Source organism: Crinia signifera, chromosome 6 (genome assembly GCF_055691185.1).
Source record: "Crinia signifera chromosome 6, ASM5569118v1, whole genome shotgun sequence".
In the NCBI taxonomy this organism is placed as follows: Eukaryota; Metazoa; Chordata; class Amphibia; order Anura; family Myobatrachidae; genus Crinia; species Crinia signifera.
Window position 1 is genome coordinate 196,539,861 of NC_139222.1, and position 20,874 is coordinate 196,560,734.

At 39.8% G+C, this 20,874-nt stretch overlaps 1 protein-coding gene across 33 annotated transcripts in view; it reads left to right on the plus strand.

Annotated features, from left to right (window-relative positions):
* CAMK2G (calcium/calmodulin dependent protein kinase II gamma) overlaps nt 1-20,874 on the plus strand; it is a 231,439-nt gene that overhangs the window by 152,019 nt on the left and 58,546 nt on the right. For all 33 annotated transcript variants that reach the window (XM_083148536.1, XM_083148533.1, XM_083148534.1 and 30 more), the window contains exons 6-12: nt 6,456-6,528; nt 9,671-9,773; nt 12,336-12,419; nt 12,826-12,920; nt 14,039-14,161; nt 15,346-15,429; nt 17,031-17,073. In XM_083148536.1, coding sequence (XP_083004662.1) covers nt 6,456-6,528; nt 9,671-9,773; nt 12,336-12,419; nt 12,826-12,920; nt 14,039-14,161; nt 15,346-15,429; nt 17,031-17,073 — 605 coding nt within the window. The remainder of the gene's footprint in view (nt 1-6,455; nt 6,529-9,670; nt 9,774-12,335; nt 12,420-12,825; nt 12,921-14,038; nt 14,162-15,345; nt 15,430-17,030; nt 17,074-20,874) is intronic.

Below are 20,874 nucleotides of genomic sequence, written 5' to 3' on the forward strand. Positions count from 1 at the left end.
AATTCATATCCCTTTTAATTGTACATAGTTACAGCGCCATACCACATATTTTTCTATGGATGAGCATGTCACAAACATCTGCCCTAAGCCTTTAAAATGTCATCTGAATCTAATTTTCACCATGGAATGTGCCTCTTCCATTTGGCTGAATATCTCAGTCCAGTTCCCATAGCAGACCCTAGTATAGGACACATCAGACCTAACTTGTGATACAGTAGCTGCGTGCGCAGTGCTGGCAGCTGTCCCTGGGAGCAGGCGGTACAGGACAGGAAGTCCTATGGTTCCAAGAACATGTGGTCACTTTTGGAGTCAGTCAATGGTCTTGGGGCTTGTCACAAGCCACAGGATTGTCATTAGTAAAGCAAAGCTAAGGAACTTGTGCCCTAGATCAAATTATTTACATTAATACTATTTAAACATTGGAAAACAGTCAGATTTTAGCTTTATAGGGCTTCATATATACTTAACATATACATGCTTCTACTATACTAATTCTCTGTAGCAATTTCAAATGTCAAGATGTAACAGTGGAAACTAACAGCGTGGCTATATATTTTAAGACCTGGGATTCCAGAGAACACACGTTCAGCTCAGAAGTACATGTTTAATTCCTTTTTTTACACCAGAGTAAGGAACGTTATAATGTTAGCAACATGCTCGTGCATTTCTTTGTTTTAAACTCAGCAGAGATTTATAGGAATATTTAAAATATGCAGCAGAGGAAAATGAGACAAGCAGAGTACATGTATCTGATCTTCTTCTGAAAGGCTGTTTCTCTGGTTACCAAGCAACACATCTTCAAGAACTCTGCCGTAGTGTGTGCGTTCACACAAACCCTTTGTGTTCCCTAATGGAAGCAGAGCTGAAGTTAGCAGATGTGCAGATACTGCGCTGGTAACTGGAGTCTACAAGCTATGCATGTTTAAAAAGAGAGATTAGTGCTTTGTAGCGGGTTATGATGAAAGTAAAATATCACGTTTCCACGCTTCTATCTCTTGATGGATGGATGTATCCATGCTAGGAGTAACGCGGTTTAATGCATTATAAATGTGCCACTATTTCATTATATTGTGCATTCTTTCCTGTAACTTTTTTCTAAAAACTGAATATATTATGTAATTTTACAAGTATTACATATTGGGTGGTTATGTGGCACAGCCATTATCTTGTGGCTTTTTGTGGCTTTTTTCCTGGTGATTTTTGTAGTTCCTGCATCTGGAGAGTTAAGTAGAAATCCTGCACCCATTATTGATAGTCCCATCTTGAACATCTAGCATTCATAGAAAAAAGGTTGCCTATCTCTGGGTTAACTATACTACCAGTGAAAAGTTGTAGATAACCTTTTTGCATATTTTAGAGTACCCTCTTTGAAACTGTGGTGCAGCTTTAACAACAAGTGATAGTGCCCTCATGCACTAGGGCGAGGTATTGTATGCGTTTCCTTCGCCAATTCAGCCAGCTGCTCCCGGGAGTAGGATTGCTTAAGATACGGTGTATGTGGTCCTTTTGCATACATTGTATCGTATGAAATCCTAGCAAAGGCTATGACAAATATTCATGGCAGCCCGTAGGATCTGCGACTGCGATGCGAGGCACATGGGAACACGCTACACATCGCAATCGCAGGTAAATGACATGTGAAATGTTACTTTTCATGCAATCCGTTGCAGCAATGGCCATATCACACTATTGGATGGGGGTCTTTACTCTTAATAGTTTCTTAATAGTTACGATTGATACATGGTGTTTCTTCTAATCCGCTCCTGCCAATTTCAAACATATGATAGGAGCTTCGTAGGGTAGTGTATTCAAAATATGTGTCTCTCCACTGGCGCTTATAAAGGAGAGATAACGTACATCCCTAGCATCTTGAAAAAGACCCTAGTGAGGGTTGAAACGTGTTGGAGCCAACACATGCCACCCAGGGTAGGAGATTGCTTGGTACCCAATATTAACTTTGAGATGCCCGTTTCCGGGACCTTTATTTTACTTAAGCAATGTTTAAGAACCGTTTAAATGCCAAATCGGTTCTATTCTATCCACAAACAGTATGTGTATTTTATTTATTAAATAGTATTGCACTATTTCCTGTATTAGCTCCGTATTTTTTTATGAATTTTCCATGATTTATGGGAGGATCACGATTTGACGAAGAGCTTTTACAGAAATCTGCAATACTATATGCTTTCTTATATAGGCCGGAGACGAGGAGGTGCCCATCCCCTGCTAGGGATGTACGGTATCTCACCTTTATGAGCACCAGTGGAGGGACACATACCTGTGTATTTTTAATACACTACCCTAAAAACTATATTTCTTGTGGTGCGGGGTCATCCACCACTATCTGCTTATAGCGCAAGATGCCAATTGTTCACCTTTTTTCTTTGTGCACATGATAGGAGCTGATCAGCCATCGTTGCCTACTTTTTGGCTGCCCTCTCCTGGAGAGGGCAGCTAGCTTATTAAAGCAGGGGGGCAGGGCCATCGCCGGGAGGGGGAAAGGGGCGGTTCGCAGTGCAATGCCTGTATTTCAGGCATTGCACGGTTAGGTTATGGGCTAAAAAGCCACGATCGCGTCATTTGACCCAGGGACCCCCCGCCAGGTGGGGGTGTCCGGCGGTGTTGAAGGGCAATGCGGGAAGGTTGCCCCCCTTTCCGGGAGGCCAGGAGGGGGACCCGATTTCCAGGACCCTCTCGGCCATTCCGGGAGGGTAGGCAACCCTGTGATTAGCTGAAGTACCAATTATCATTTGTAACTTATTATTATTATTATTATTATTATTATTATTATTATTATGGCACCACAAGTGTTCCGCCCACCTGGCATACATAGATGAGCAAAAAAATAAATAGTGATTTACAGTACAAATTCAAGTTAGGAGAAGTACATGGTAAATTAAAGACAGTTACAGCAGCGGACACTGACACAATTATAAATGTGCAGCAAGCAGGAGGAGGAGTTTGCAGGTGCACACTAAATATAAAGGCTAGACCTTTTAATATTATTGCTATATTGCATTTCTGAGGTTATTAGCATAATGATGACCTCTTACCTAGGTAAGTCTTTCCACATATAATTTCCCCTATCCCTTTTACTATCACTTCCATTTCACACTAATGTGATGCCATGGGGTGGTTCTGCTGGGCTGGCCTGGGGGGCCCTGTGCCCTGGACCTGTCTCAGAGTAGTGTTAGGGACTTGTCCTATTGAGGTAACCTGGACGTGGTGGACAAGCCGATAATATTGGCCTTCATTATGCTAATAACCTCAGAAATGCAATATAACAATAATATTAAAAGGTCTAGCATTTATATTTAGTGTGCGCCTGCAAACTCCTCCTCCTGCTTGCTGCACTACAGGTCTCAGCAGGTAGCACCTCATATGTCCAGGGTGTGCAGTTTAGGGCCCCTCCCCCTATGTACAATTATAAGTGTGACAGAGATATATTCTTAGAAAAGCACATGAGGAGTGAGGTCCCTGCTCGTGAGAGCTTACATTTTTTTTTATCTTGGCGATCAGTGTGATCACCAGGCAAAGTGCCCTGTACTAGCAAAAAAAATAAAAATCAGAGTCCTGGGGTGGGGAAATGTCTCTCCCCACCCTGGCATCCATTATATCGGAACACACATTTTAAAAATAGCAACTGACATTGACATCACCTTCATAATGACACTAGCAACTTTGTGAGCAAGGGTGTAGCTTCCATAACGGCAGGGAGGGCCGCTCCTATGTACCCAGGAGCTGAGAGGGGCCCACCTTCCATATAAAAAATTACATTGTTATACATTTTTTCCTCACTGGGTGATACATAGGGGCTCTCACAGTCTTTGGCCTACAACGTATCTAGGTATGTCCCTGGACCTGCTCATTGCAATGTGGTATAAAAACTGGAGGGCATTATAATCTTACATAATATGAATTGGGGCACTTTATTGTGGCATATTGTATATTGGGGGTACAGTGTTGCATAATGTGTACTGGGAGCTCTACAATCTGGCTAATGAGACTTAGGGCACTACTGTGGTTCATAAAATATACTATAACACTATAATCTTTCATAAAGAGAACTAGGTTACTATAATAGGGCAAAAAAAGTTACCTGTTGCAGAAACGTGTTTCTCTAGAAGCATTGGAACAGAGACCCCTTCAAAATGTTGCTATGGGGTCCTCAAAATTCTGTCTACTTTCCTTTTTGTGTACACCCATATTTGGGTGAGTCTGTTCTTTCAATGATACATGTTCAACCTGGCCTATAATTACAGCTGTAAATGTTGGATCACATATTAGAGATGACTGATTTTTCAAATAATATGCTCCCACTCATTTCTTGGCAATGTCACCCAGCGCTCCGATAAAAGTATGGTTTTACTACATACTGGCCTGCATTGGGTACCCTGTCTTGAATGAGAGGAGTAGACACAAATAATTTACTTTTAATGTAAGACTATAACAATAGATGAAATTAAAGGGGGGGGAGAGATTGGTCTAAAACACTTATCTTTCATCTTATGCCAAATGAAAAAGAGTGATACCTTATTTAATGTGTTAAGTTCTAGAGTTTTTCAAATGAAATGCATTTTTGAGCTACCTTATTCTTAGACTAGGAAGCCTGCTGGTTGCTTTATTGGGTACTTTATAGTGTATTTTGGCGGCGCCCCCGATGTCCGTCGTACGATGAACGGATCGCATCACATCGTATGCCATGCACCCGATGGCATACGATGCGATGCGACGCGATTTTGAACCCCTATACGATCAAAAATCGTATAAGCACCCTAATGGGTGCTTACAATGTTAAATGCACCCCCACGCCACCCCCCCACTATAAACGTGAACCCAAAGCGTGGCGAGCGCAGCGGTACGCGTCCTACGACCTTTTCATACCCCCACTATCCACGTCGGCGTGGAGTTGAGAATAGAATAGTGTGGCGAGCGCAGCGAGGCGAGCGGACGCGGATACCTTCACAGGTAAACGCGTCCCTTCGCGGGCTTCACAGGTATCCGCGTCCCCTCGCGGGGCTCGCTGCGCTCGCCATGCTTCGGGCTCGGTGGCTCGCTGCGCTCGCCACACTATTCTGTTCTCAACTCCATGCCGACGTGGATAGTGGGGGTATGAAAAGGTCGTAGGACAAGTACCGCCGCCCCTCGCGGGCTCGCTGCGCTCGCCACGCTTCGGGTTCACGTTTATAGTGGGGGGGGGGGGGTGGCGTGGGGGTGCATTTAACATTGTAAGCACCCATTTGGGTGCTTAACATTGTATAAGCACCCATTAGGGTGCTTATACAATGTTTAATCGCATCGCATCGTATGGCATCGTATGCCATGTACAATGGCATACAATTTCAAAATTGTATGCCATCGTGCACTATCGTACGATTTCGCGTTGCATCGCATACCATCGTATGCGTTATGGTATGCGATGCGATGGCCGCCGCCAAAATACACAAGTACCCTTTATTGGAAAGGTGGATCATTGGTGAAATAGAAAACATATACTGTAGCATTTCTTTGTGGTGCTTCTAAGACCAAATTTAATATTACTGTTTTGAAATTTGCATGATGGAATGTAATAGATGAGAGTGCGCAATATAGGATATATGTCTAGAATAAAGTATGGACTACAGTTGTTTTGAGAGATCACAACTGCTTAAAGGTCACTGTCCAGTTGGAAATCTATATGCAACCACAAGATTTTGTGATCTAAATTTATGACCTCTATCACATGAAAGAAGCTCATGGATTTTTTGACCCTTGGTGGGGGGGGTGGGGGGACTCAGCTGTGGTAATTTATCACAAGCTAATTCATCCCTGGGGTTATTCATATATCGACTAAGTGAGCCTGCTTGCCTGCTGCACTTTTATCAGAATTTTTTTTTCCTGTGCCTATACGGACATTGAGAAAAAAGGGGGTTCATATAAATACAAAATTCTGGAATTACATAGCCTTAGGCTATAAAGAGGCTACCTCCCCCTTTTCACCCCAATTAGCTTAGAGGTGCCCTCCTACCTCTGTCGGTTTGTTTCTACCCAGTTTGTTTAATCACTGTTTCCAACTGTAAAGCGCAATGGAATATGCTGCGCTATATAAGAAACTGTAAATTAACAATATTTTCTTACATATTGTCTAGAGTTCTCCATTGTTGATATGCAAATGTATCTGCACTTTCTTATGCCGGCTACCTCACCAGGTCCCATCGTTCCCGATATCGTGCTGGGTACACATTGTCTAATGTGGTTCCCACTTAGATGTACTATATATAGCCATAATACATTTAGACATGACATGACCCTGTTAACACAGGAATCTGATGGTTCAAAACAAGTTTACTTTGTCTAATGACTATAGTATCTGTGTGTTACCATTTGTTTATACATACTGTTTGTATATACCTACAGTCTTGGCACATTCCTGGTCATTGCAATGCTTACTGATTCTTTGTAATTTTCACCCACAGCCACTGTATTCACCAGATTCTAGAGAGTGTCAACCACATCCACCAACATGACATAGTCCACCGAGACCTGAAGGTAATCTAGTTACTGTCACATTAACATTTATTATATCAATGCTGGGATTCAATGCCATAACACGTGTGGGCCAGACATGACCAGTTGTTTTGGCTCTTTGTAGTAAATGTGACCAGCTGAGGATCCTGACATGTCTACATGCTCTTGGAATGATTAGTGTGTGTGTGTGTGTGTGTGTGTGTGTGTGTGTGTGTGTGTGTGTGTGGGGGGGGCTTTTGTAATTGCAACTTCCGATCAAACTGATAGTAGGTCCAGTTGTCCAGCTGTCGGCCCAAATGTCTGACTAGCTGCATTTAGAGGTCTCAAAGTAAGTGTGGCAGAAAGTAACTTGGGTTGGTTTTTCAAACAGTGAAAAGAATGAAGTTGTACTGAGGTGGGCCCTAGACTGTACACCCTATGTAATGAGGTGCTACCTTTCTGAGACTTATAGTGCCCCACACATATATATATATATATATATATATATATATATATATATATATTGGCCAGGGCTATTGGTTTACCCACCATGCCCAAGTAACTTCATTAGGTAAGTCCCTAACATTCTCAGGATTAAAGTCTGTGGCAATGGACACCCCCAAAACTAGCCCAGCTAAAACACCCAGTCATCACATTAGTTGAGCAAGTAAAGTGTTAAAGAGCATTAGGTAATAGCAGCTACTGCGTGCTCTAGAGGTGCAAAAGAACTGAAAAAAATAAAACACATAAAAAGAAACCCTAAAAGTGCTGTACAGTGTAATAATATGTGATATAGTAGGATGTCCTGAAGCATCATAGAGACAGCAATTTATGGGACCCGATGCCTCAAAGTCACCCTACAAGTGATAACAAATGTTTATGCAATAGAGTGAAATTGCACATAGCAACCAATGAGCACTGACGTATAAAATTATTGGTTGCTATGGGCAACTTCTCCACTAGCCACCTCTTCACTCTTTTCGGGACATCAACCCATTTACATCAAGGAAATGCTGACTAGTTTATGGAAAGGAAACTATAGTTGTGCCTGTATGATTCTACTTCTTTAATACGGTGTTTTACATTTTATTATTATTAACTAGCTGTGATATCAGCTGTAAACACTGCGCTTTGCTGATGAATTGGAAGTTTTAAGCAGATGGATTAATGATTCATCTTAAAGATAAGCTTTCATTAAAAGCAGCTTGCATTGAAATGAAAAGCAATACTCTGAAATTGTGTTTTTATTTAACCATGAGTTAAAATATGCAAATTAGTTTTCAGCTTAACACCATACAGAATATACCCATGTTTACATGGGAATTGGCACAGAATGATGTAAGCAAATCGCTCATACACTCAATCTCTTCAGTTTGCCTGTTCACATACATTATTTTAGAACAAATTGTTAAATGTAAGTAACAATGAAGGCGGTTTAAATTAAATTCTAGAGTTGGCCAAGCTTGACATTTTTCACCTGATTGGGACATGGAGAGGGGGAGTACAATGGCTGTAGGGATGTGACCTGTTCATAGGAGCATTATGCGGAGATGATGACTTGTGTGTAAAAGTAATAAGGGAATGGGGGAATGGGTGTGAGAATAATGATGGAAGAGGGAATGGGGGTGAGTAATGAAGGAAGCCGGGAAAGGAGTGTGAGAGTAATAAATGAAGGGTTGAAAGGGTATGAGAATGAATGAAGGGCAGTGGATGGGCGTGATTAATGTACAAAGGGCAGTGGATGGGCGTGATTAATGTACAAAGGGCAGTGGATGGGCGTGATTAATGTACAAAGGGCAGTGGATGGGCGTGATTAATGTACAAAGGGCAGTGGATGGGCATGATTAATGTACAAAGGGCAGTGGATGGACATTATTAATGTACAAAGGGCAGTGGATGGGCGTAATGAATAAAGGGCAGTGGATGGGTGTAATGAAGGGCAGTGGATGGGCATAATGAATGAAGGGCAGTGGATGGGCGTAATGAATGAAGGGCAATGGATGCAAATCAGCATAATGAATGAAGGACAGTAGATGGGTATGTGAGTAATGTATAAAGGTCAGGGGATAAGTGAAAGTAATGAATGAAGGACAATTGGATGGGTGTGAGAAAAGCATGACATGGAGTGTATAGAAATACACTTGATGGAGAGCAGAGGAGTGAATTTGTACATACAGAAAACGTTACAGTATGATGCAAATTGTCATTATTGGTGGGTTTTTATGTTTTTTTTCTGCTTAGTTCAGACTACAGCCCATATCTTGCAGTACCAGTTTGGCTGATCACTGCGAATGGCTTGCAAAGATATTGCCAGTCATTGTCCAGCTGCAAATCCATATGCTACATCTGTGTGTAAATCTGACCCTTATACAAGTGTGCGATAGAAACGGGCTGGTCGTGGCTGGCGCTGATGTCACTAGCCCTCCCTTATATCACTTGGGCATGCCTGCGTTTTCCCGCCATTCCCAGAAAACCACCCCAAACGCCAACTTCCTGTCAATCAAGTTGCGAAGGGATTGAGGCCAGCGCTGATTGTATACACAATCCCTTAGAACGCCTAGGCTCGACTGTTTTTTACGACACTCCCAGAAAACTGCAGGGTTACCACCCTAAAATATTGGTTTCCTGTCAGTCAAGTTGTGAGGGGAATGCAATTAATAGAAATTACTGTCTTTTTTTTTTTTTTTTGCGGCTTGGTTCGATAATCGATCACCGTAGGAATGTACACAACAAGGATCAGCTCTGAATAACTCCCTATGTGCTTACAAGTACTTTACCATCTGTGCTTTTATTTTCTCGGTTTTACTTCAGTTCACTGTTCATCCTGTAGCAGCGGTTTTCTCTCACTGCAGCATTACCGTCTTCTTGTAAGCACTTGCACATAAGCCTCTTGGGCTAATCATATGATAGACAAGACACCAAATAGCCTGGGTAGTGGTCGATTAATACATCTGCATTGCTACATGAGAACGTTCTGACTGCCATCTAGTGAACCCTGGTGTTATTACATGCTATGCTTTTTCGGGTCTTCTGAAGTTTTTATTATTATACCATAGGTGTGTAGAGTGCGCATATAAGTGATACAATACTTCACCATAAAAAATCCTCCCTGAGCTCGCCTTTAGAACTGTTTATTTTAGATTTTGTTGTTCTGACTCCAAATTACCGGCTATTTCCTCTGTAGCCAGAGAACCTGTTATTGGCCAGTAAATGCAAGGGGGCTGCTGTGAAACTGGCAGATTTTGGTCTTGCCATTGAGGTCCAGGGAGACCAGCAAGCATGGTTTGGTAAGTATGTGATTACATATTCTCTACATAATTGTTCTTCCTCTTTTTTTTTCTTTAAACACCCCTTACATTTCTGCTCTTATCTTTTTTTTTTTTTTTTTTGAATTTGAGAAGTTGTCTTGCAATAGCCCTTGTTACGGAACTTTTTTTACAGTAGATCTTTAACCCTCTTACTGGTCCTAACCTTGGGCTCTCTAATGCCTTTTAATGAGAATCAAACCATGTTGCCATCAGTCTTCATGTCAAACTGATATACATATTTTACATGTTTAACAGTTGGTGTGCTATATTAGGTCAACAATGCCTATGTTGACACAAAAAGGTTGACATGCAAAAGGGTTGATGCATTAAAAGGTCGACATGAGTTTTTCATGTTTATTTTCTTTTCTATGTTGACACTGGTGCACATGGACCCCTTGATGTAAAATATGAAAAACATTTAGAAAAAAATCCCACAAAACTCATGTCAACCATAGCCATGTCAATCTTTTGACCATCTTGACCCGTTGACTGTCGACCTAGACATTGTCAACTTACCATCCTGATACCATTTACACTGTTGCATCTACTTTACTATTTTTGCAGTTAATGCCCTCACACTGGTACTGTAATTAGTACAATACGAGTAAATACTAAGCCCACTGTCTATGAGCACGAACTGTTCTTGGTGCTATTCCCAAATTGGTTTTGTTTTTTTATAGACTTTGAGGCCTAGTTAACTTTTTGTGGCGCATGCATATAGGGACTTAAACATGCATTTGTGTCTGCATTATTTCTATTTGCTACATTTCATTCCAGAACAGGTACATTATTATAAATCTGATTATTCATTCCATTTATTTAGTATTTCTCAGCAGCGTTATTATTAAGCAGCAAGTAGAGAAACCTATAACATAATAATATAAAAAAAAAGTGTCCAGGGTGCTTGAGGAAGGAAGTACTCCAGGGTGCTGGAGGTACTATAAAGGTTCTTATACACTATGAGACTTCTCCGAAGGTAGAAATCGCATCCGATTCCTCTTGGGACCACCCCGTGTGGCAGGATCACATGTGGTCCTTCTGCATTTGATGTATTATATGCAGCTCATTCCCTGCCCCCAGGAGGGGGTTCAACTTATACATCAGACGTGCAGCACATCGGAATCTGGTGACATTGGGCTCAAATCGCATAGTGAAATTCAACTTTCTAAAGTGGATTAGTTGCCCGTGGCAACCATTCAGATACTAGGGTTTAAATTTACTAAATAGAATAGAATAGAATCAACTTTATTGGCCATGTATGCTTGCGCACACTAGGAATTTTTTGTGGATTTACAGTGCAGCATCAAGCAGGGATGAAGGGGGGGGGGGCAGGGGGAGAAGGCATTACATACATTACAATAAAACATTACATGTGGGGAACACATACCCACCGAGGTGCACAGCGCCTAGGCAGCCATCAGCAGCGCCACTGGTCGCCGAAACAGCCAGGTAGGTAACAATACAAGCAGAGACAGTACAGTTATCACACAGGGAACATATTTGGCTGAGCTGCACAGCTCCTAGGCAGCCATCAGCGGCGACATCTTGATCATGCTGCTCAGAGGCAGCAGTAAAAATATTTGTATTTATGTAGCACTTTTCTTCCAAAGCTGGCACACCCTGCCAGCTTGTTGCTGGCGGGGTGTGCAACCAGCGAATGTACAGCATACAGGCTTTGCATACAGTGGGGGCAGAGGTATATGATGATGGTAAAGAAACAGTAAAACAAAGAGTAATACATAGCTATTCTCAGAGGCTGAGATAGATGGTATCTTGGGAAAAGCAAAAATAAAACATGGCAGTGTTTCGGTTTATGTCCAAATCCAGTCCAAACTCCAGTTCTAACTCATTGCTTGCTTTCGATGATGCCAGGCAAGCCTTGGCCAGGCTTCTCCAAATGTCCCATTTTAAAGGAAAGTTTGGGTCAGCTGGTACAGGGGGAGGGGTTGGTGTTTGCACACATTGCTCAGCTTATCTGATTAAAGGTGGGGGATGTTGTAGGCTCCCAGTAACAAAACACATTTCCATTGCAGACTGTTCTTTTAAATGAAAAGCATCAGGTTTTGGAAAATGGCATTCATGTACCTGTACAGAGGAGATGAGAGATGGTTTTAAAACTTCATTCCAGTTCTAACTCATTGCTTGCTTTCGATGACTTGCTTCCGATGATGCCAGGCAAGCCTTGGCCAGGCTTCTCCAAATGTCCCATTTTAAAGGCAGGTTTGTAGTGGAGACATTGCCCATATCAACCAATCAGAATCCAGCTATTATCTTCTATAAGGTTCTAGGTAAATAAGTATTATCAGATTGGTTTCTGTGGACAACATCTCCATTTCTAGAAGCCATACTTGGAAAAAGTGGTTGCTATGGACACCACATTCACATTTTTGGACAGTTTTATAACTAACGTAAATAAAAGTTGACCTGTAATTTAAACAGTTTTGCCTTTGATGCCGTTGTTTGTAAAAAATAAAAATAAACTTTTGTCATCTATTTAGTGATTCCTTTATAGCTGATTGTAGAATGTTCTCTGTCTTACAGGGTTTGCTGGTACACCGGGTTACCTCTCTCCAGAGGTGTTAAGAAAAGACCCTTATGGAAAGCCAGTTGACATATGGGCTTGTGGTAAGACCCATGCTTTTATTGTGCAGCTTGCAGAAAAACAAAATTATTTGTATTTTACCTTTTGTTTAAATACATTACCCACTGAACTTAAAGGGGGTATAGAAGGAATTTAACTTTCTGCTACCCAGCCATTACTTCTCTATAAAACATGTCTGTGACATAAAGGTACAGTGGCTCTGATGGCGATAACACTTATATTATTAAAATCAGTAAGTTTGTAATGTTAGAAACATTCAGTAGTGGGAAATGTGGTAATAAGCACATCATATTTTATTTCAATATCCGCGCTTTATACGATTAACCCTTTCTTTCCTATGTGCCTTGGTAAAGTGTTTGCTTGGTTGAGGTGAAGACGTGGCTGTGTACTGTAGAATTACAGTGACTGCTAATAATTTTTCTGTTTTAGGGGTTATTCTTTACATATTACTAGTGGGTTACCCTCCTTTTTGGGATGAAGATCAACATAAGCTCTATCAGCAGATCAAAGCTGGAGCATATGATGTAAGTACAGAATACATGCAGGATTCACAGTTTTAATTTCATGAAATAATATTTTTGTCTTTAAAAATAAGGTTTCTGTAAGCTTTCTCATTGGATATTTCTGTGCAGGTGTTTGCTCCTATCTGACTACTTTACTGCTCCCATGTCCTTTCCTTTCCCTCTTGTCCCCTTACATACAGGAGCAGGAAAATTACATGAGGGGCTATTTAACTCAAACTTATATTTACTAGGTTAAAAAATGTCCCCTAGTTAAGAAAGCCAGTGCGGGCCCTATAAGGCTGAAGGTGCGGCCTGCTTATGGAGATTTGCCGCTAGAGAGAAAGTTAACGTTTAGGGTGAGAGGGGAACAGGGACTCCTCAACAAACCTGGGCCCTGGTAATCAGTACCCCTTGCCCTTTCGGCAGCACTGAAATTAAGGGGTCAATAATAGTGTATGTAGAGAAATTACCAGCAATTGTTTTAAACTGATAACAGTATAATAATATAACTGACATAGATTTTTTACACAATATTATCCATAAAAAAACTAATAGAAAAATTAAATTATATAAGTATACAATATTCCACGATTAAAGAAAATATTTAGTATTTCTAGTAGTAGCCTTTGCACCGCATGTTTTGATATCCGAGGCCTGGGAGAACTATTTGATTTTGTCCATGTAATGGTTTTCTGTGCATCTGTAGAGTCCGCTCCCAGATGGTACTGTAGACATTCCGGTTACAGATGTTGGCACAATAGTTCTACCCAGAGCAATAAATAATGTCAGTCTTTGTTTCACCTAATGTGTGTTTCATTATGATTCACTGATCTTTTTTTTTAGCAATTTAAAGCTTGTTCTATGAATTAAATTATATTTATTGTGGTTTTGGGCATTGTTTTCAGAGTTACATGGGGTTATTAGTTTTGGTTTAGCTGCCATTGCTCCGCCATAGTACATACTAGTATTTGATTGTAATTTGTGTACCGTAACAAATTTCTGTCAGTCACTGATATGGATGACAGATGATTGAGGCTGATTGCATACTGGTTGTGATTTTGAGTTTTTTTTCTCCTTCATATAAATTTAAATTCACCATATTACCTGTAGACCTTGTCACATGAATATCTCCACTTTAGTTCCCGTCACCTGAGTGGGACACAGTGACTCCGGAAGCAAAGAACTTAATCAATCAGATGCTGACAATAAACCCTGCAAAGCGCATCACAGCAGATCAGGCTCTGAAGCACCCATGGGTCTGCGTAAGTATTTCTATGAAGATACTTTTGTTGTATAATGCAAATATGAGAACCAGACTTAAACCACACATGTATGCATGCGCTGTATATGCTATGAAGAATACATACTGTACTCCAAGGTTTATAGTTCCCTTTTTTAGTTAAAAAAATCATTGAGGAAGGAATATTGTCACATTAAAGGGAATGACATTTTTCAGAGACATTTTAACAGCTGAAGCAATCTAGTGTGACTTGGGAATAGATTTACCGATTTATTCTTCATTTTAGATGTGTATAAAGCCTGCCTTGTAAATGTCAACGGAAAACTAACATAGCCAATAATTATCTTTTTCGTGACCAGGGGAAAGAGAAACTTATTTTTTAGAGAACCATGTAAAAGAATAAATTCAAAAACTAAATATGATTAGAAGCAGTGCTTCAGCAGCAGAACAGAGCCATGCAGCTCTATCTAGTCTGTTTTATTGTGTGTGTTGATCAGTATGTTTGCAAGATTAGGTTTTTGTGTGTTTCTTACTTAGAGGTATTCAATTCGAGATTCTGACAGTCGGAATCTCGGACCGTTTTCGCTCAGCTTGACAGGAATTCAACAGCCAGAATTCAATGTTCTGGCTGTCGAATGTGGGAAAGTGGGCATGTCGAAGAAAACGGCTTTGAATTAGACAATTTCCGACTAAACACATCCGACTTGATTTAAAATCCGATCTGTTTTGTTGGAATTTGCCTTCAATGTTGTCGAAAACTGCAGCATTGTATAGACGAAGGATGCTGTTTCCCGGGCGAAATACCCCTCTCTAACTGTAGCTTAAATTTTTTTAGATTTTTATTCTCGTTGCATAAAAACAAAAAAATCTTCCAGGTGACCTGAGCTCACTTCAAATGTAACAACCATCCTGGTGCCTTTCCAAGTAAATATGTAGTCACGCAGTAAGGGATGACAGTCTGTGTCTCTAGTGTCAAAGAAATAGACTCCAACAGTCCTATAGACTATACAGCTTGGTCTGTTGGCGTTTTATAGCTTTGACGCTAGAGGGGACTACAGTATAGACGTTTTAGGGGACTATAGAACTCTTAACTTTGAATTGATCTGATGCAGTCCAGTTCGGTTGGTGTTAGGTTTTTCCACTTTCTATGGTTCTTTGGGGTTAATTCGTGTAATAATAAAATAATTTTTTTTTTTCCTCACCCAGCAACGATCAACAGTTGCCTCAATGATGCACAGACAAGAGACCGTAGAATGTCTGCGGAAATTCAACGCTCGGAGAAAGCTTAAAGTGAGTCTCATTCTCAAGTTATATTTGTTTGTATCACTTTTTTGGGGGTGTTTATTGTACATACCGAAAAATATGACCATAGAGGTGAAACAATGGTTGTGTTTTTAAAAGTTGTTCTTTTTTTATTTATTATTTAATCCTTTCATTCTATGGGATTTTTTACACACTTTGTCAATGGATCTAGATACTATTTTTACTGCCCATGTTCTGTAGCTTATCATACACAACTTATTTATTTATTTACAGTTTCTTATATAGCGCAGCAGATTCCGTTGCGCTTTACAATAGTAGACAGTGATAAGACAAACTGGGTAATAACAGACAGACTTGGAGGTAGGAGGGCCCTGCTGCAAGCTTACAATCTATTTAGAACAACTACAAGCATTTCAGATTGATACGCATCTCTTGCACTTTTGCCCTTGCAGATGAATGGTTGTATTTGGCTGCTAGGTCCAGGCTGTACAACTGGTACGTCTGACAAATGCCAGTAGCACTGGCAGCCTCCCAGTGCTCTGAGCCACGGGAATACAAAGACATTGGGGTGTATCATGAAGCAAGTCCCTTTTGACTTGTTGCACTGCCCTTTAAGCTGTGACCATGCCAACTTTTCCCACCCGGACTGTTAATAGCCCCAGTCTGACCCTGCAGGGTACCAACTGGGAGTTTGCATATTTAGTGGAATCATTAGTTTCCAGCCGGTTAAGATGATGGAACAACATAACCGTAATGTCAACACCGTTGGCTCTGTGCCTGAACAGAACATTCAAATTGCTCTGTTGGGCACCATCAGGTGGCCGCCGGTGTGCACAACACCTGAATTCACTTTTAACCTAGCACTTTCTAAATGAATTAATATTTAAACTTATTTTTAGTTTTATTCCTCACTATCAAAATTGTCACCTTTTAAAAATTTGGTTAAGACCATAATCAGCACACATAAGTATATAAATTCTCTAAATATATTTAATAACTCAAACTCTATCATTTTAAATAACCCTGTAAACATTAGTTTAACCTTTTGTGAATTGGTCAAAATAGATGTGAAAATTGCTAAGCAAACATTTTTATTCAACATAATAATCTGTAATGGTTACATTATATATGAAATATCTTTTTTTACACAACATTTTTTTTTCTTTGAATTTATATATGAAATGTTAGCAACGCTGGGCTTTTTTTGCCAATTTTTGCACATCATATTATGCACATCTCTGACAGAGATGCCGAAATTTTTAGTGGATATTTTTGCGCATCTCTCACAGAGATGTTGCCACTCAAAGGGTTAAGACACATCAACCTGGCAGATGCGAGGTTGTTATACCATTTCAGCCTTTGTCCGTCTTTCTCACATGCCCTAGTGCCATTGTCTGGGGCTAGCGGCCTACACTAAAAATTGCACATTGGCCTTTTCACTTGTTAATCCACCTCTGCTTCATTTAGATCTGTAGTGCCTGTGCAGTTTGTGGCATTATATTTTATGTTTTAGTAATTGGTCAACTTTTGCTGCCTGTCCCTAGATAAAGTTTTTGTGTAATAAGAAATTAAACCACTAGTCATACTTTGAAGATTCTCTTTTAAAAAATAATTTTCTTCCATTACAGGGTGCAATTCTCACTACAATGCTGGTATCTCGGAATTTTTCAGGTAAGCACTGCATGGAATACAAGGAATGCTGTAATAAAGGAAAGACTTGAGAATAGGCATGCATGGGTGTAAATGTGACAAGTACAGACCCAAAGGAAGTTGGTCCTAGTGTGTCACTGTAACGGGTGTGGGAGATTTCACCTACATGACCAGACTGGATTAGCTAGTGTACCAAAGGCCGTAATGAAAGATTAAAGGGAATATTTTATTCATGTTCAAATCATACCGCTATTTGTGGGCTAGTTCAGACACAATGCCTGTCGTAATGTCCAAGCTGCAACTTTGTACACAGTGGATCTGAGAGGATATGCTGCGCTGGAAATTGTATGGAGATGCCCACCACCAGCATCTCAGATCCACCACCTTTGAGCAACTCTATGCTTGGCCCAGAACCACTGCATGCAGAGGTACAATCTCTGGCATGGATATGCCTCTGAAAGTGGTTGTGACATACCTGCTTCTGCAGTAGAAACTACATTGGCCAACTGTGCAAACATCTGTATTGCGTCCACTTGAATCAGGTTGCTGATTTTAATATTAACAATTTGTGTTGTATAGATTACCCTTTGCATAGTAGCATGGGCCACGTTTTGTTTTCATACTGGCAGGAATGTTGCTGGTTTTACTTTGTCATTTGGAGTCACTTCTTGTAGGTGGTCATTATATGTAGCTAGTTACAAATTTGTCTCCTTCAAAAATAGTATTACTGTTGTCTCCTGCTATCTTCCTAATCCGAATGACAAAAATTGCAAACAGTATAGACAACAGCTATAAATGGCACTTGCTTGCTCCTCCCAGACTTTTATCTTTTAATAGTCAGTTGGTTTTGCTCTGTAGTAGACGGGTCTGTGAGCCATCAAGCTTAATGACCTCAATAATGTAGAGTATGTTCAAAAATATAGAAGAGAGCAATATTGCAAAAAAAATAAAATAAAACTACAAAATAACCAAAAAACCCACAAGTCCTTTATCATAAAAGGGGCAAGCATTATATACAGGTAACTTGTAGTTGATCATTGCCGTTTAAAAGTCGTCTGGTCATCTAATGTATATGGATTGGAGGCATTTTGCTGGCTGATTTGATATTAAGGAGAATGCAAACTATTCTATAGGCTCTAGTATCTGAACATACAGTACTGAATTAGCATGAATTTTTTGTTAGGTGACCAGTCTACTTCAGAAGAATAGTCATTGTCTTCATGCAGTAGAGGGAGCCATTTTGTGGACTGAAAAGTCTAGCTTTAGATACAGTCTAAATATGTGTCTCCAAGTCCATGTTGCCCCATGGCATGGGTTAGAACACCTAATTTCATTTATTTTAAAAAGGTAATATGTTTTCATTTGACAGTGCAACAGTAATTGATCATACCATGTGTAAAATGATTGTTTTCTGCATATTTTCTAAACTACAGTTGCAACGCAACTAGAGGATGGCAGTGTAACCTCTTGTAATTACGGGTGTCAAATGGAAATGGCATATTACAATCATGTCACGAAAACTGCCAATTCAAATACACTGTTGTAGTAATGTCTGTTCCTACAACACTGTGCTGTAAATTGTATTTTGGCTTTTAATAACATGACCACATCTGGAAACATTTACAAATACTGGTGTGCCGGCATCAAATTGGTTTGTAATATATAGATTCCATATAGTTGCATTTAACTCCACTACAAAAATTACAGAATCAGCTTATTATCTTTGGGATACAGCACATACAGTTTTTGTGTAATATCAAAGGTGATGCACTATTTTATAAGCACACAGGAAACAAACAGTGTGGTTGGAGGAAGGGTACATTAGCGGTAGATATAAGATGTGATAACAAGGGATAAAGAAGACTTTAAGGGTGCACCTATTAATTGCTGCATTGAGATTGCAAAGATCCTCTTGTTTAGTGCCCTGTAAGGCTACTCATTCACCAAACATATATTTCATAGGAGTTTTACATTTATTTCCATTGGTTATATGTATAAATCCTATCTATGGGACATGAAAAGTTAACCTTTCTGTCACCAAACCTTCACGGTCCAGTCTGCCTTAATTTTAAGTAGATAAATAAATATTAATAATATTGTTAAAATAACAAAAGTTGTTCGAAAATTCTGCGTATTCTTCGCACAATGGACAATGTATAACAAGGTGCATAGTGAACATACTTCCGGTGGTCATATAGATATGCAGGTATCATGCCTGACTTCATGCATTGGGATTCTGACAAGCTTGGTAGTGAGCAATGGGAAAGGTACACTATTTTAAAATAATTATTGATACTATTTTAATCGAAAATACAATGGAATTGCATAATCATTGTGAGTATTTAATTATTATGCCATCCAAACTGGTGATTAATTTATTTGTACTATTAAATATTTGTTTTGTTGTCCTTGTTTGCAGTGGGAAGAACCAGCTTTTATATATTGTCGAGGGTGGGATCAGTAGGGTCCTTATTTATTATTTAATATGCTTGTTTTTAAGATAACAAATTTATGCTACAAAGAACTTCACATGCCCAGAAGCTTGCGTTGAGCATTAGATCCCTTTTATTTAGAGCTTTTGTTCTCATCCAAAAACGTTTGGACTGTTTAAAGAAAAACAACGTTCAGCTCCCAATGGGAACAAATCCTCGTTTGAAGTATAAATGTTTACATAGTTCTGTCTTATTTAAATTACATTTATTATGGATTACTTGTACAAAATAAAGATCTAAAAATTTTGAAGGCCAAGCCAAAAATGCACACTGATTGGGGTCATAATTAGATCTGGACCGGTGGAAGTTGCATTTCTATAGTGATCTTGGTCTCACTGTGTGGGGTGTTGTCCAATGAACTAATTAGTTCCTATAACATTCATTGTACTAGCTGAGTACTGATTGGCTGGATTTGTCAAATGTGATCAATAACTTGTGTGGACAGATGTACAGGAGCTGGAATAAGTCACATCTGCCTGTTTGTGAGCATTCAAAGCCAAACTTGTGACAAGTATGGGCATCCTCTACCTGCCAGATCGGATTGGTACTGTACCTCAACAAATTGTGATACAGCCAGAAAGAGGGTGCTCTGGAGAGGCATTATTTTCCTAGTAATTGTATTTAAGAGGTGTTTTTTTTTTTTAGCAATATTTTTCTATACCATGCAAAATGTTGTGGATATTTTAGCTGCACATTAAGTTTAAAAATGACCCATTAAATGTTCATCTCGTGCTGGGCATAAAAACGTTGGACCGACAGGCTTTTAATAATCCGACAGCCTAAACTCAGCAGATATGTCAGAGTATATGGCCACAGGATAGCTACGTTCCGTCAAAATACCAGATGCACCATTTGCTGTCTAATTTGAAAGCAAAGTGTCCAAGTATGAACCATTAAAGTGTGACGATGATATGCGTGACTTTTTTTTTTTTTTTTTTATTATTTCCTTTTTATCCTATGATGGCACTGTTTGCCTAAAGTAAATCCTATAAAAACCAGTTTTGCCTGTTTGCCTAAAGTAAATCCTATAAAAACCAGTTTTGATTGTTAGTATTTTTTTGTCCTCTGTTTTCTTGTTTGATTCCACTTCTAACCACCCCAACATGTGAAATATCCCTGTGGTTTTGTTTTTTCTCTCCACCAGTAACTAAAACTCCTGTACTGGTAGTGTTTCAGTGGCATTATATCTTTTTGCCACTTTCCCTTCCTCTTCCCTTAATCCTTTTTGTTTTCCTGGCCTTTCTCATCTTACCCTTCCACAGCTTCCCCGCCCTCTGCTTGTTGCAGTAGGTTTTTGTTTGTTTAGTATTTTTTTTTTTCATTTTTTTTC